The sequence below is a fragment of the Sander lucioperca genome, chromosome 19 (genome assembly GCF_008315115.2).
Source record: "Sander lucioperca isolate FBNREF2018 chromosome 19, SLUC_FBN_1.2, whole genome shotgun sequence".
NCBI classification, from domain to species: domain Eukaryota; kingdom Metazoa; phylum Chordata; class Actinopteri; order Perciformes; family Percidae; genus Sander; species Sander lucioperca.
In genome coordinates this window covers 12199039-12215168 of record NC_050191.1, presented here as the reverse complement: position 1 = coordinate 12215168, position 16130 = coordinate 12199039, and the positions used below count along the sequence as shown (strand labels likewise).

Below are 16130 nucleotides of genomic sequence, written 5' to 3'. Positions count from 1 at the left end.
AAAAGTTTTTATACAACTTTTCTTTACATAAACAGGAGTACACCCCAAAACCTGTAAACAGACTGACGTGTACAATTAGTGGAGTTCCCCTTTCAAAGATGATGTACAAGTGTCTGAAATTTCCATAACCTCAGACATTAAGGATCATTCTTGGTAATTTTAGGAGGGGTGGGCTCTGAGGATTTTCAAATCCTTCCTAGTTTTTCAAAAGTTTTGTCCTAAGATTGTCCTCACTTCAGTGTGGAAAGGGACGATGGCTCAGATGTAAAAATAAACAGGCTTAACTTGCTTGTATACTATATTATAGAAGGTGCAGTTTGGGAAGTAACTCCAGGGTTTAAAATCCATAGGCTAATATTTAGCAACCTGTACCTTCCATATAAAGAATAAAATTTGTATCTTTACCCGCCTGCTTTTAAGTCAGATTTTTTTTTTTTATTGGAAAATAGTTATTTTTCCTGATATCATAGTGTAAAGACAATGTATCTTAAATTACTTCCTGGCTTTGTTACACTTGATAACTTGAAAATGAATTCCTTATGTCGACAGAGGTTTGGTTATAAAAGGAGTATGTTTTGCATCATTACAGATATAAACCATATGTTAAATTATAACTTTTACATTTTCACATTTCCCAGAGAGTTATTCTCGGCAATGTGCTTACGCCCTGTACAACACATATTTGAGAAAACTTATTTTGTTCAATGGATAAAGTACTGTAGTAGTGAAAGTTGTCAGATCAAACTGGCCAGAGAGTAACTTCTAAGAGTGCTGTATTTAAGTCATGCCTTAATTTTTGTATGTTATACTGTACAGTGTGCATTGATTTGTGTTTAATACCTACTGTATGTGTACAGAAATAAAAAATACAAATAAGTACAGTATTCACCTCTTCTGTATTTTAAAAACAATATAGTACATTCAGTATCTCTCTGAAGATTTGTCAAACAAAATGTTCATTCACTCAGTTCTCATATTTAAACATTTCTCTTTTAACACTGATACTTCTAGCTTTGCATTACTAGGTACAAATTCTTTGTAACGTATGAACTTAGAAACAAAGGTCAACTCTCTACGTGCCTGCTTGCATTACCGCGTGTCGCTGCTTCATGCCAAACACTGATGTAACATGATTATCAGGTTACACTGACTGGCAGCATGCATCAAATGTTGCTCTTATCAGCACTGCAGAGTCTAGAAAACTGATGACGTTTTAGGAAAAGGCTTAATACTGATAGGATGTCAGTCATTTAAAAATAAGCTAAAATAACATTGACCTTAAATCTAACCCATCATAGTTTGAATGATGAGAGAAATCTAAATTTCACATAAAAACTAGCTAAATCATCGAACCTGACACTAAGACTTAGATCTTGTTGTAATCACAAAATCTGTGCAAAAATACTTAAGAGGCTATCCGGGAGAGTTGAGTCATGAACGTGAGCTCCAACTGTCTGCAGCTACATCAGTGGTCAAGAAGGAGACTTAAGAATACATGGTCAGCTGAAGCCACTGGAAAGAGGGACAAAGAAACAAATATGAGCATAAAGGGTTTCATTTTGAAAGTATACTTAGAGTACACAGTGAGTGACCAGAAAACTTCAAGACACAGTAATACTTAAGGCTGTAGTTTGTGCCACTGTATTAGAAGAGATTTTTCTGATATTTTTGGTCTATATATAAAGATTAAGTGGCCAAAATATTGGAAACACCTGTCAGTGTAATGTAATCCAACATAGCAGTACTTTGAAATGCAATCTCAAGAAAGCAAAATCAAAAATAATCAAGTAAGGTAGTGAGAAGAAACTGGTGTTTCTCTTTTTCTGGTTACTCAGACTGTAAGCAAGTTTAAAGCTCTGGACAAACTTGGTAAATTGGGAATGTTTAGCCAAACTACTACTTTCAAACTCTTATCATTTCTATGGTGAATAATGAATTTTGATGCCCTTTATCACAACCATGTCTTAATAGTCTTCTCACAAAGACAATGTAGGTAATACTGTTTGCAACAACATATATACAGTATAGCAAAAGGCATGGAATATCATGTTGTGAAAACAATGCTAAAAGGGGCTTACCTCCAGGACATTGAGCTTGATTATTCCATCTCCATCTTTGTCAAAGGCATTAAAAGCTCCTGCAAGAGAGACAATAAATGAGTCTTCATTCATGTCTTTATAAATCTTGAACTGGTGCAGGGCAAGGCTGCAGTTAGTGGGCCCTCCAGGTAAAATTTGGCCCCTTGAAAGATTTATAAAAAGTGTTAAATACATAGTGTATTTGTATTAGCAGTGATTCTTTTAAAAACAGCAGGTAAAAGCATGAGGTAAATCACGCTCAGGCGTGGTGTGTACTTACTGAACATGCCCTCTAGTCTCACAAAACAGCAGATATAACTGTCAAAATCGATGTTTAGGTGTTCGTCTGCGTAGCGCATGGCTATGATGTCATACAGCTGTCTGTTGAGTTGAAACCCTTCATGTGAAGAAGACACAGATTAGGTTCATGATCGACAGTTTATATCACGTTACAGGTTTCTAACAAGAGGCTGGAAAGTATGGGATGTGATTTCTGACAAAACTGGGAATTTAACCCTTATATGGTTTTATTATAATGTATTGTGACTGTAGTCTATTACAAATAACATTTCATTTATGCTTTATTACAGTTTTAATTTAAATTATCAGCTCTGGAAAAGCATTCAATCTAAAACTTGAAATATAAATTATGCATGGAGTGCATACACAACATCCTGTGAGTGGTTAATTCTAGCTGGTGTTTCTTTCCTGCTGCTCACCTGCATCATTAACAGCGTTCCTCATCTCAAAACTACTGATAGAGCTGGATTTGTCTTTATCGTATCGTTTGAAGATCCGCTGCAAAACACATGAGGAGATGAACAGTCACATGTTTGTTAAACATGAGCAGAAGCTCTGAGTGGTTACAACGGTCCTACCTGCCACTCCTTTATCTTTTTCCACAAGTGTTTGAACTCCTGTAGGTTCAGCTTTCCTGTCCCATCAGTCTGAGAGTCAGTCAGTTATGGAAAACCAACACAGCCAGTGAAGCCATTTTTAAAGGTGCATTTGATTTTTTTTTTTTTTTGTAGTACTTTCCTTAGTGGTTTATTTTATTAATATTAAATGATTTCAATATAGTAGCACAGTCCATAAAAATAATACACTTGTTTTGTCAGTAATATTGGAATTGCTGATGAAATAAAAGATGTGTTACCCCTTTAACTTTGGGTTGCAAGAGTAGAGGAAAAATAGTTTTAGTGCCCATTCAATTGCCTCAGTCACTAGAGGGACAATATTGGAACGCATTGGCCTTCGGTTTGACGATGATTTAGACCCTGGGGGCAACAGCAAATTTTTCGGGGGTTACGGTGTAACCAACGGATATCTTCTTGAGATATGGCAATAGAGTTGGAGTTGAGAGACTGCGTCTCCTATAAGCAGATATGTGCATATGAATGCAGATATGTTTTAAAAAAAAGCTAAATCGTCATAGACGATTACTGATGAGTTCTGAGATTGCATTTCGACCAATGCATTCTGCCTCTTTTGATCTCCACGCAGACTGCATGCAACCAAAGCCCACTCAAACATGATTGGTCAATATTGCTCGGACTACAAATAGATACCAGAATGCTTCCAATACCAAAATCTTGTCCCATTGCCTACAGAGTCTGCACTCATATGCATATATCTGTTTATAGAGATTACTAGAGGTATTCAAACTAACAACCTGCTGATGCCACCTTCCTAGGCAACATGAGGCTTCTCTGTTGTCATCTCCATATAAACTCCTGTAGTTTTAAGCTTACTGAAAGGATACATCCATCAAGGCGATCATACTCCGACATGTCTCAAGGCTGAAACCCTCAGTCTGTATTTCATTATCTGTGGAAAGGGACAGCTCTGTATGATTGATCACATCATGGCACCAACTGTATCACGATGATCTAAATCTTTCCAGTGTACTCACGTTTGGCAAGTACGTTCTTCATGATCATCTTGAGTTCGTTGGCACAGACCTGCATGTCCTGATGGAGGGAGGAACAATTTGTTGCATATACTGTAAATTACATTCAGACATCCACACCTGTCCTGTGTTATCCTCATCCTCTCCTGTCTGTATACTCACCTCACCAGCAATCTTTTGGTAAATGGCTCTGAACTGTTTTTCCTCTTCAGTCTCCTTCTCAGGTTGGAGTAGTTTTTGCTGGAGGACACGTAAGAAAGAAGTCATTTATACAAAATAAAATGTGTGACACCTTTTGAGTTGTAAAACCTTAATGTTATGTATTTTAGGAGTATTAGTGTATGTTTGGACAAGGTAAGAGACCTCTTAGCTTCACTAGTAGATCTGACTTCACTGATAATGAAATGTTTTTAGCTATTGTTCAAGCAATTCTTGATAGATAAAGTGCAAAACCAGCTTGACCTGATGCAATTTGCTTATCGGCCATTTAGAGGAGTGGAGTATACTACCACTACACTGTAACTCCAACTTTCTTTACAAGCATTTGGGTACGAAATCCCATGCTAGACTCTTATTTGTTGACTTCTCCTTAACTTTTAATACAATCCAGCTTCCCAGTTTATCCAGTAAAATATTGTCAAATTTCAATCTTGATGTTGGCATGGTGAAATGGCTTATGGATTTTTTAACATCTTCCACAGGCTCACCACAAGCGAGTGTAGTGTCCCTTGTATATTTTGTATACTAACGACTGTAGGAGTTGCCACACAAAGAGGCATCTCTTTAAATTTGCAGACGACACGGTTATAGTCAGTCTGCTCCAGGATTGAGAGGTCGATCATGGGCCAGTCTTGACATATTTCATTGAGTGGTGTGTCAGCCATTTACTCAAGTTAAATGTTCAAAAAACTAAGGACATGGTTATTGATTTTAGAAAAAACCCATATCCACCTCTCCCTACCACAATTAATGGCACAATGGTGGAGATAGTCGAGTCATATAGGTACATGAGAACAGTGATTGATAAAAACTTGATCCATCTACGTATCCAAAATCTGCAAAAACGGCCTGCAGAGATTGTATTTCCTGCGCAGACTAAACTCTTTTAATGTAGATAAGACTTTGATGGTTTTATTCTACAGATCTTATTTTGAGTCCATTTTAACTTTCTATTTGATTTCATTTTATGGGAACCTTACAATACAAAACAAAAGTTGAAGATAATTGGCAGGCAGCAGTTCTCTCTAACAAAGATCTTTGACAGACAGGTTTTGCAGAAGGCACGGCCAATCTTCCCACCCATTTTTGGAGGAATGTATTCCTCTTCCCTCTGGGTGGCTATCTAGAGCAAAAACAAACGGTGCAAATTTTCTTTTGTTCCTTGTGCAATTAAAGCTGTTAACTTGCACAACTCTTGAATGTACAGTTTTTTTTATTGGTGTCACTTGGGCTTTCTCAGTGACACTTTTAGAAATCACTTTTCTAGACAATCTCAAAGGATTTTATTTGACACGGTTTACTTTTTAAGTGATGAAATTGTTCTTAATCAATCTGTCGGTTGTGTGCTGCTAAGATGGACAATAAAGAACTCTGAACTGAATTGAACTCTGAACTAGCTTGCTTTTAGCTTTTAGCAGGACTAGCTTGTCTGATGTTTTTTTTGTCAATTATACTTACATTTAGCGTATTGTTATATAAGATGTTAGTAATTAAAGAAAACAAGTTGAATAAGTTGGTAAATTAGCTTACGCCAAGGCTAGCTGTGACTGCACAGTGCACACTAGCTTAAAGTGTAGTCACTGTGGATGATTAAATTACCAGCCGCGACAGACCGCTGGTATTATTGTTGTCACAAGACTTTACAGGCATGTAGTTAAGACCAGAATGAAGGTTGAGTTGGCAGATGGGTGTGATCCGAGCAAGCCCACCGAAAGTAGGGGGGTAGAAATTAGGGAAGGGGTCTTGAACCCCCCAGTTTAAGCCCCTGGCCCAATAACTGCAAGATTCAGTCACAAACTTTAAAGGTGTGTAGTTAAGATTAAAATGAAGTTGGGAATGGGACATTGGTCCCCCAACTTTACGACCCTGGCCCAATTTGGCGTCAAGACTGGTGTGATCCCATCACAAGATGATCTCTAGTTGTGTCTGTTTTACATGTTGCTGGTTTATTGTTTTGTTTAAAATCATGTTTGCGTGGTAAAATTGCACAAATGAGAGGGTGCGGCTGCTTATCAATAAATCTTTATTTGATGATCAAGGATCAAAATATTAGAATTGTTCTCTTGTTCTCTTCTTCGTTCCTGCTGCACTATATATAACACTATATTAGTGATTGATGCATTTCCTTATAGTACCACAGGAGAGCAGCACATTAGAGAAACACAAACAACTAGGCTTGTATACACTGACTGACTGACTTTACAGGAAAACAGGTGCAGCTGAGACACTTGAGCTCAGTTGGCTTCAAACTCGATTGTTTTATTCACAGTGGTGTAATTTGACCTGGTCAAGATTGCATTTTAGAGCCGTCAGTGTCCAGAAATGACGACAGGTCAAAGGTCACTATGAGCTATTTGCTGCAGTGTCAGAGTTTGTCAAAGAAAGATTACCTTTGGTTTCTTCCTCTTTTCCCCCTGAATGCCGTCATGCTCAATTTCTTTGTTGGCCCGTGCTCTGTCTGACACAAATACAATAGGCTGGCATGTGGGTAAGAGGAGAGACGGGTTATAAAAGACAAACAGAAAAAGAGAGTTCATTTATAGTCATTTCACTGGTCATAAATAATCTATATATGCAATGATGTGGAATGATGACACAAACTATAACTGCCAACATTGATAACAGCTGACATAATGTAGAGAAGCAGTGGGGAAAGCAGAGTTTAAAAGCAACCTAACGATGCTATTGCCACATGCACTTATTACCTTTTCTTTCTTTTTCTTGTCTTGCTGATGGCCAATAAGACAAGGAAGGACAGAAGGATGAAATGAGATGAAAAGGAGGAAAACTTTTTTCAAGTCTGTTAGTTACTATTGTGGGAAAAACAGTACAGTATGAATTAAGACAAGACAATGAGCTTTCAAAAACAAGGTTGATGAAATATGTATGTGACACAATCAGGGTTTGACAAAATATCAAATTCCAACTGATATTGCAGTGTGAAAGAAGGTTGCAGTATGCAGGTAAATGTATATTCAGCCTCTTAAAAAGGGAGTGGGAAGCCTAATGTCAAGCATACTGGATTTTACTATTAATGTCTTATTTCTCTCTGTATATTGGGTGTGCCTAAAGGTTTGTGTAAATGTCTAATCTACTTCCTGAGGAGTGTTATGGTTAAAAGTTAAAAGACTATCCTGTCTTTAAAGAAATGTCCCTTTTTATAGACAAGGGTGAAAAATACTTAATGAAAATGAATGATCTTAGTCCTAATGTTTTTGTTTTACATCCCAGTAGCTGTTAAATCTGAAATGTTATAAAATAACTTTTTTAATACCTTCTTAGAGAAATAATGTTGTAGACATAAAAAAGTAAACCTCTGTTTTAGTAATTTCACCACTGAAATATCTGTCATAAATATATTTTGGTCCCATTACTTCTTTTATATGTATGTTGCAAACCTGCGTTTGGTCAGATCCGATCGTGTTCTCCGCCTCCCTGCGAGGAAAAACAGACACATTAGGATTCCTGCTATTAATTGATAATGGCCTTCACTATATTTTGCAATTTTACTGTCAACAGTCCCCAAAATGACTTCACCACCAAATATGGCCTGTGCCCGACCCTCAGTGATCCTTACTCAGACATGTTCTGCTTCTCAGAGAAGACCCTGAGAATGAACTCTCCCTCTTGATGGGCTTCAAAGGTCGTTGGGATGATGACGTACTCTCCTGGAGGCAGCTGGAAACGCTCCGTCACCTCCCGCAGGTTAATGTAGGTCTTGCATTTAGCTTTGGAGGCTGTGTACAGGAAGAAGTCCTTCTGCAGGTGTTGATCCTGTCCACACATCTATGGATGAAAAGAAATCAGTTGGTGAGATGGGAATGAGCTCTTCAAATAAGGAAAGTAGTCAATACAGAAAAAAAGTATTGAAAGCGAAGGAATAGTTCAAAATTGGGACTCTCTTGCAGTGTGGTGTGTGAGGATTTGCCAGTTTTCTCTGCATTATATGAGCGGAAATGAAATATCTTTGGGTTTTACACTGTTGATGGGATGAAACAAGCATTTTGGCTTGTGTTGTAAGTTGTAGATAGAGGTTTCACAAGAGCATGAACCACTACAGTACTACTAATCAAACACAACACACAAACATGACTCTCTGGAGATAGGCTTCAGGTCAATACTGTGGAAACGCTGACTTCATCAAACTAACGTCCTTCTCCAAGAATGGCATACCTCCTTCGGCACCTGCCGAGACAAAGAGGAAGGTAAAGAAGAAACTCAACTCCAATGAATGTACAGTACATCAGCCTATCCAGTGATTTAGGTTTCCTTTGATCAGTACCTCGTAGATGGAAAATCCAATGGTGAGGAATTTGGCCCCTTGATGGCGCTGCATCCTTCGCCCTTTCTGCATCAGAGCCACGACAACAGTGCAGGTCGCCTGCCCGTCCTCTGGGTCGTCATCCTCCTCGTACAGTTTCAGCCGATACTGTGGGTTCGTCCAGAATGTGTCTGTGAAACACAAAAGATAAATCTGCAACAAAGGGTCACATCTTCTTGGGGGGGCCTTATATAAGCTGAAGCTTCCGACCCTACCCTTTGGTTACGACCAATAAAAAGTCATTCACATCATAGCAGTGAAGAGACATGAGCCATGTGGGACTTAAAACAATTGATTAATATTGGCTTTAAGAGAAATAAAAGCTGATATAAAAAAAGAATCCAAGGCCTACGTGGGAAGTTCCTGCAGCCGCCAGCAGAGCTGCCTCTCACCCAGCGACCCTCATTGACCGACACTGTCCAACTGTGCCTTTCATCACCCTGCAGGGTGTCGGGGGTCAAGTTACACATCTCCAACTTTGTGAAGTTCCTCTGGAAATCATCAAAAGACATCCTGGAGGGGAACATCAAACAAGAAGTTCTTTACTATTAATTTAGTGAGACAACTTTGCTCTTTTTTTTTTTTTTTTACCACTAATGGCACTAATGGAGCAAAACATGTAAAGCGGCTGAGGGTGAGCAGCAGATGTATGGGTTCAGCTGTAGTTTAAGCTAAATGCTTACATGCTGTGGTGGAATTTGCAAAAACACCATGTTGTGGTATGATGAGACTAAGGGAAAGTTTACATGACAACATCAGGTCATTCATAGGTCAGGGGACGAGAATGTTCGGCCAGTCTCTAATAACCAAACCTGTTCATGGATAATTATGTTTGTCTCTACAGATTCAGGGAATCTAGGCATTTGTATGACAAGGGAATGTTTTGTCTCAAGACTGTCTCCTTTTGGAGGTCGGTGGGCCAGCCACACTTTAGCATACTTCCCAGAGAGAGAGAGGCTGAACTACGCTTTAGCATCTGTGTTTAGGCGACTGCAATATCTTTGTTTACCTTAAAGCTTCAGCTAAACGTAACGCCTCCAGCATGAGTTTAAATACACCTTCAGGAAGACAGGAACTTCAGAGAGTTGGGACGGCACTGAACAATAACACGTCGTGGTTAAACTGTACTGCCTGCTTAATTGTCTCCTCAACTGGGTGTTCATTAAATGCCTCTGTGTAAGTCATTAGTCTCCCAAACCTTTGTCATGTACGTGAAATGAGTTGTGCTGCTCCTGAGTTTTTCCTTAAACCATGCTAATTAACACATTCATTTATTTCCACATGTAAAGTTATGATATTAACATACATTTGAATAACGTGGCAGAAAAGTGTGTGCTACCTTTTGCTTGAAGGTTACACTGGAGCAGCTTTACAATTTGTGCCTATGTAGTATCAAGTACAGTACATCATCAGAATAGACCATTGAGTCTTAATCAAAAACAGCTACAAAACTGGTGAAAATTTAAAATTAATATTTTATTTTATGAACGAGCCAAAATAATACAATTGATTCAGAGTATGTTTACTCACCAGAACTCACTCTCCTCTACAGTTTGTTTTTTTAGGTTGCCCTTGTCTGCTGTGGAAATGGTCGACCATTCCTTTGAACTATGGAAATCATATTAATACAAGACATCAAGAAAGAATTAGCCATAGTACAGCACCTGGCTCATATAAGCAGAATTATTGTATATGTTATACATTTTATAATAATATAAAAGGTCTCAGATCTTACTTTGCACTCCATGGTCCCTTCCACAGCACCCAACCCCAGGGATTTCGCAGGCGAATCAGGCGAATTCTGGTGTCCTTTGCAACCTCGTCACACTAGAAACAACAACCAACCTGTCAGCATCACTTTATCAGGCCTTCTCTTACAACGAATAAAGAATATGCATTTATAGTAAGTGGACATTTTACTGCACCTCTGCCAGGCCTATGATGGAGTAGGCATGACCCCTGACCAGCCCCTGTTCAGTCCGAGTCTCCACTTCAGTGGCTGAAAGAATCTAAAGATACAACCAACATTCATGCAACACACATGTCAGTGCAAAAGACAGACTGGACTTTGAGGCAATACATGCTGCTAAAACATCATTTTAATTCAGTATTTTTTTCTGGATTTGATGGTTAAAATCTAGTTTCTTTTAAGCTGTGAAAGTCAGGATAATAAATCAAACTTTGCACATCAATTCAGCTTCTCATATTGTGACAAAATTATTGAAACAGCCTGATTTGCATGGGGAAAAGAAACGTATTTCCTGTTTATTGATAGGGTTGTTTTTTACAGTGTCCCTAATATCCACCTCCTCCTTACAGTTGAATTTGACTTTCATATTCCAGGCAGTTGTGTTGCTGCATGGCTCATCTAATGTGCACTTTTCTTCTGTGCACTTAATTTCACTGCTTTCATCACCACTCACATCTATGGAGCAGCCCATTAGCGAGCCTCTCTCCAGCGCCTTCCTCATGATGTTATAGAGGTCTTTGGGCGCCTCGGACAACTCGAAGAATTCAGTAACTCCTCCTGTGAAATCCTCCATGGCTTCCAAAGTGTTGCCCCCTTTAAGTGCCTCATAAGACCCGTGCAACCTGAGAGAGAGAGGTCAATCATTCTGGTCAATGCGCTGACATGTCTGTTATCTCCGAGGATTGGATTTTTCACAGTGTCTGCAGCCAATTTAGGAAACATGAGGAGTGGTGTGCCTAGGTAGTGTCGCTACACTACAAAAGAAAATACACCTTAATAAGACATTTAGCTCAAAATTGGATTTTAAAACTTGTTTCACTTGAAATAAGTTGAAGTGATTAAATCCCAGCGAGGTGAGAGGTCAGTGATTTCAGGTGTCAATCATCTTGTTTGACAGATTTTCTTAAATGATGTGGCATTACTTTAAAGCTAATGGATAAGTGTCCCTTTTTCTCAATACTGTCACTGATAATGATAAAAAAAAATAAAAAAAACATTTAATAAAATTTGAATTTAAAAGACCCGAAATGATTTCATGATCCCCAGGCTTTAACTTATTTAAGCGAGAAAACAAAAACTTTTTTCAGTAAGTCTGAACTCTACTGAATTAATTAACATCATGGAGGTGACAATGTGGAGATCTGCACGACTTCAATTTGCAGTGAACATTGATAGACTGGGCTCACTTGGCATAAGCTTTTTCCAAAAGGGCACTCCAGAACTCGTTCTTTCTGAAAGATTTGGTGAAAACCAGCTGGTTCTTGCAGGTGGGAATGCGGTCGTCCACAACCACATCGATCCATTCGCCATAACGCCAGAACTGAGTGTAAGAAGACAGAAGAGATTTAAAACAGTGATGAGAGAGAAAAATCTTTTATCGACGGGCAAAGAAAAGCTCATGTCATCTTTTAGATTATTAGTAGATTCATATCTGTTAAAGTGTTCATGTATCAATTACCTTTTTTTCTTTCTTAAAAATATGAATGCCTGACCAATACTAGATTTTTGAGGCCATTATGGATATCGATATTTGAGAGTTCATGGAAATCTGATAATAATATATGTGCTGCTTTTAAAGTAATAGTTTGACATTTTGGGAAAAAAAAACACTTTTTTTGCTTTCTTCTCAATGATTAGATAAGAAGGTTAATATCACTTTCACGTCAGTATGAAGCTACAGCCAGCAGCCGGTTAGCTTAGCTTAGCATAAAGATTGAAAACAGGGGGATACAGCTAGCCAGAGTAAACAAATCTGTCTAGAAGCACCTCTAAAATTAACACATTGTATGGGTTAGGGTTAGGGTTTAATCTGTACAAAAACTAAAGTAAAAACTAAAGTTTGCTAGTTTTCCAAGTTGAAAAATAAACAGTGCTCTGTGGTGGACAAACCAAATTATGTGACACTGTTTCTAAATGACCTGTAACTTACCTTTATCTTCTGTACTGCATTTATTTTTCCTTATTTAAAACCAATAAATAACACCGCCCCAAAAACATGTTAAACGTCACTACACATATAGGCATGTCCATACATTTCACATGTATAGGTCTGGCAATGCGAGATTATCACAGTTAAGAACTTTAACATGAAATGTCACAGTTTCACATGTGCTTTATCATGTGAAACTGTATTTCACATGTGATGAATTTGTATAAAAGCATCTTTCATATGTGAAATAGCATATTATACATGTAAAAACAAGAACATAAAACATTTGGAGTGCCTTTATAGCTGAATGGTTATAGCGCCTGCCACATAACCGCAGCAAAAGAAAAACAGTTGCTTGTTGCACAATGTGCCAAATATCCATTTAAAACCTGGAAATGGAAGATGCCTGCATAGTTGTCAGTGAAGCTCTGGTCCGGAGGAATCACTCTATACAGCAGCTTCTCATTCACTGTCAGACAGGCGATTGCAGCCAGCAGCCAGCAGTCACCTGTCAACAGCAGATTGATGAGCTATGAGAACACTCCAAACATACCACTTCATAAAGCAGCTGTCACAGATTGAAATCACATTGCAGCAGGTGTCAGTCGTCAACATCAGTAAGGTAACTAACTTAAGACTGATTCTCACGATCATTTCAGCTGTCAGGCATTTTCCAGGCTCTGGTTTCTCCACCCCACATGTCTTGGTTGTACTTATTTTATTGCCATATCCCATACAAGGACTGTTCATGCTTGCACTTGTACACGCTGTCTTTAGCTGAGACACATTTGACTTTCTGCAACATCCATCCAGAACATCCATCCGGCACCAAAGAGTTTCTTTCTACACTTTTTTCATGCTCTTGCTATCATTTACTTTTTGTTTTTGTTGTTGTTGTATTTACATATTGTAATTTGGCTATTGTTTTATGATCACAATATTTATTGGACTGTAATTTCTTGAGATTGTTTTTATTTCCTTTTATTTGTGCTGTAATCAGGGCGTCGTTGGAAAAGAGAGCTTGCTCTCATTGGCCCTCCCTTAATATAAATTAAAAAAAATAAAGGTTATATTCTTGTTTGTTTTATTCTAGTTATGAACATGCAGACTTTAGTAAGACAAAACAAATACTAATGTCAAAAAGGGTCTGTGTGTGCAAAGGTTGACATCAGTGAAAGTAGATTGGTATCAAAACACCAAATCATACTTAGTCCGTCAGTTCCTAGGCAGCATGGTGTACTTGAACCTGCTGTTGAAGCACTTGTATGAAAGCAGAAATGGTTTAAATGTTACCCAATTCTCCCTGACAGATGTCTGTCCTGTTGGCTCCATCTATGATGAACTGGGGGTTTTCACAAATTTCCTGTCAAAGAAAAAAAGCGAGGAGTTAGGAGGTTTTTCTGAGCATGTTGCGCAAATATCAGTGCCAGAGTTCAAATCTTTTTTTCTCATTATGAAATACCATGTAAGATGAAATGATAGATTTATATTTCACACATTTATATTTCTCAAAGTAGGGTAATAATCATATTGGTATTGGTCAACATTTTGCGACCCCTCAACAATTCAAAATATGTATTGGCATGATTGACAATATGACAGCTAAACCCTGAAACTGTAAGCGCGTTGGAGAAATTTCTGCATTCACTACATATGAGGCATATGAGGCAGCAGCTGTGGCCCTTTAGTCATCTTTACAAGTAATAACGTTGTGCCGAATGCAGAGAATCCCATAGCTCATACGCATCTTTGACATCTTTGACTGTGTGTGATCCTAGAGGGAAATTACCAATTTAGCATCCAGATTTTATGGTTTATCTTTCCTGATATTTGGCTCTGGTAAGGTATTAATGCGTTAATGCTCATGCTGTGGAGCACATATTGCTTGCTGTTGTGAAACAGATTTTAAATTGAAGTATAGTGTGCATAAAAGTGGTTTACAACTTGTGGATTTGGACCCCCTAAAGGGTCACAAGATAAAACTGACTGGGTCACAAGATGATGAAAGGAATAAGAATGAAAACATATATTTCTGTTATACAAATTATGCTTATTTTTTCTTCTTCTTTCTATTTTTTTCTTGTGAAATATTGGACAATTTAGGCCTTTACAAATCCTTTAAATAAGTTATCAGATAAGAAGCCAACGAGTTTGGGATCCATTGTTTTTTTAAAACCTTTTGAAACTGCTTTGGATAGACAAAAACAAATTCAGCATAATCAAGAAAACAACAACATCACATTCAAAATGCGCAGTTTTCTTGGTTTAGAAAACAAGGATAACGATAGGATAAAAATATCAGGAATCAAGTTTTATTCAGGAGCTTTCCAGCACTGACTCTGTTCCCCTCATCCCACGATTGACCATAACTAATAAATGCAACCTCATGTTCCAAATTTAGAGCGTACTCCACTGCTGACCCCCTGGTGGGACTCATGTATCACTAATCTCAGCTGCGAGGCAAAAGTGACATTCATCATCAGCCATTAAGCAACAATCAAGCTGCAGATTCATGTTACACTGGAGTTTGTTATATGAAGCAGAAATTTCAAATTAAAATAATCTCTATTTTCAGTTTGTCATTTGTGTTTACTGGCAATTTATTACAGAGATAATGATATATAAATAATAATTAATAATAATATATATAGCCTAATGTGTATATATATTGTATGTATTTTGATATGATAATATTGCTGCATAAGTGTTGGGTCTTAGCTGAAGGTTTGTGTCATTTGTCGTGTCTGCATTTATTTTAGTGTTTAGATGTGTCAGTGTCAGGACTTTTGGCAAAAGATAGCTTAATCTGAACCATCTGGTGTGTTGGAAGACTATCAAACCCTTTTGCATGTGTATATCAGAAAAATATGAAACTCTGAAGCCAGCACTGAGTTGCCACTATGTTTCTCAGCACTAGCAGAGGGTGTCCTCCTGTGTGAGAGTCAGCTGTCTGTGATTGTAGAAGGTGATAACCCAGAGCTATGCATCCACAACCATGCAGCCACTTGACAACCCAGCAAGCCATGTGTTGTGGAGGAAGTGATGAGATACATGGGGATTTTAGAGAAGAGCTCTTGTAAACACGTTAGAGACACTTTTGCTTATGAGAAACTTGGCCTAAAGGATGTAATAGCTAAAGACTGGCACTCACCGAGGGACGTTTCCACTCAATCTTCATGGAAGGTTTATGACTGTAGAAGAGTGAGGAGTCATCTGCAGGGAACAGGGGGTCTTCAAACACCACCTTCTTCGTTACATATTTGTCTCGCAATTCCAAAAAAGTCTTAAGACGCTTGGCATCTTTGACAGCCTCGTTTCGGCTTAGAATCGCAGAGTAGATGGAGTTAGTCCCAGTAGGAGGGTAATCAGCTTTGTCAACGGGCCCAAATGCTTCAGTTTCATAAAGCACCCTCACCTTTGTATCCTCAACAAGAGGTACTTTATATTTCTTGTCCCCCATTTTATCAGTGAACGCCTCAGCCTTTGGTGTTCTTGTTTCAAAGTGCAAAAAAAAGAAACATCTTATTTGCAGAAACAAAGCCTGAACTTGCAAAACAGCCCAAAGAAACTTCCCGTGTCCTCCCTGACAATGATAAGTACTTTTAGTTCCTTTATTTGCTGGAAATGCTGTCAGCGCCCATGGACAGTCACCAGCCAACAGCCTGTCACACCAGCACTCACACAGTCAGTGCTGTGTCCCTGCT

At 38.3% G+C, this 16130-nt stretch overlaps 2 protein-coding genes across 5 annotated transcripts in view; one reads left to right on the top strand and one right to left on the bottom strand.

Annotated features, from left to right (window-relative positions):
• znf106b (zinc finger protein 106b) overlaps positions 1-876 on the top strand; it is a 13750-nt gene extending 12874 nt beyond the window's left edge. For both annotated transcript variants that reach the window (XM_031322458.2, XM_031322456.2), the window contains exon 20: positions 1-876. This exon is cut by the window's left edge and continues 1389 nt beyond it. The gene's annotated coding sequence lies outside the window, so the exon portion shown is untranslated.
• The window catches only part of capn3b (calpain 3b), a 17380-nt gene extending 1250 nt beyond the window's left edge, over positions 1-16130 (bottom strand). The window contains exons 1-23 of one of the 3 annotated variants that reach the window (XM_031322504.2): positions 15578-16129; positions 13720-13789; positions 12816-12934; positions 11684-11817; positions 10951-11119; positions 10453-10536; positions 10263-10354; positions 10058-10135; positions 8880-9040; positions 8489-8658; positions 8380-8391; positions 7784-7992; positions 7605-7641; positions 6912-6935; positions 6597-6683; positions 4150-4227; positions 3991-4048; positions 3841-3905; positions 2957-3025; positions 2798-2876; positions 2359-2475; positions 2079-2137; positions 1-1512 (exon numbers count right to left, since the gene is read on the bottom strand). The exon at positions 1-1512 is cut by the window's left edge and continues 1250 nt beyond it. In XM_031322504.2, coding sequence (XP_031178364.1) covers positions 1486-1512; positions 2079-2137; positions 2359-2475; positions 2798-2876; positions 2957-3025; positions 3841-3905; positions 3991-4048; positions 4150-4227; positions 6597-6683; positions 6912-6935; positions 7605-7641; positions 7784-7992; positions 8380-8391; positions 8489-8658; positions 8880-9040; positions 10058-10135; positions 10263-10354; positions 10453-10536; positions 10951-11119; positions 11684-11817; positions 12816-12934; positions 13720-13789; positions 15578-15886 — 2307 coding nt within the window. In that variant the 5' untranslated portion in view covers positions 15887-16129 and the 3' untranslated portion in view covers positions 1-1485. Of the gene's footprint in view, positions 1513-2078; positions 2138-2358; positions 2476-2797; positions 2877-2956; positions 3026-3840; positions 3906-3990; positions 4049-4149; positions 4228-6596; positions 6684-6911; positions 6936-7604; positions 7642-7783; positions 7993-8379; positions 8392-8488; positions 8659-8879; positions 9041-10057; positions 10136-10262; positions 10355-10452; positions 10537-10950; positions 11120-11683; positions 11818-12815; positions 12935-13719; positions 13790-15577 lie in introns of those variants that run through there. The other 2 variants (XM_031322505.2, XR_004108951.2) reach the window with 2 other exon arrangements.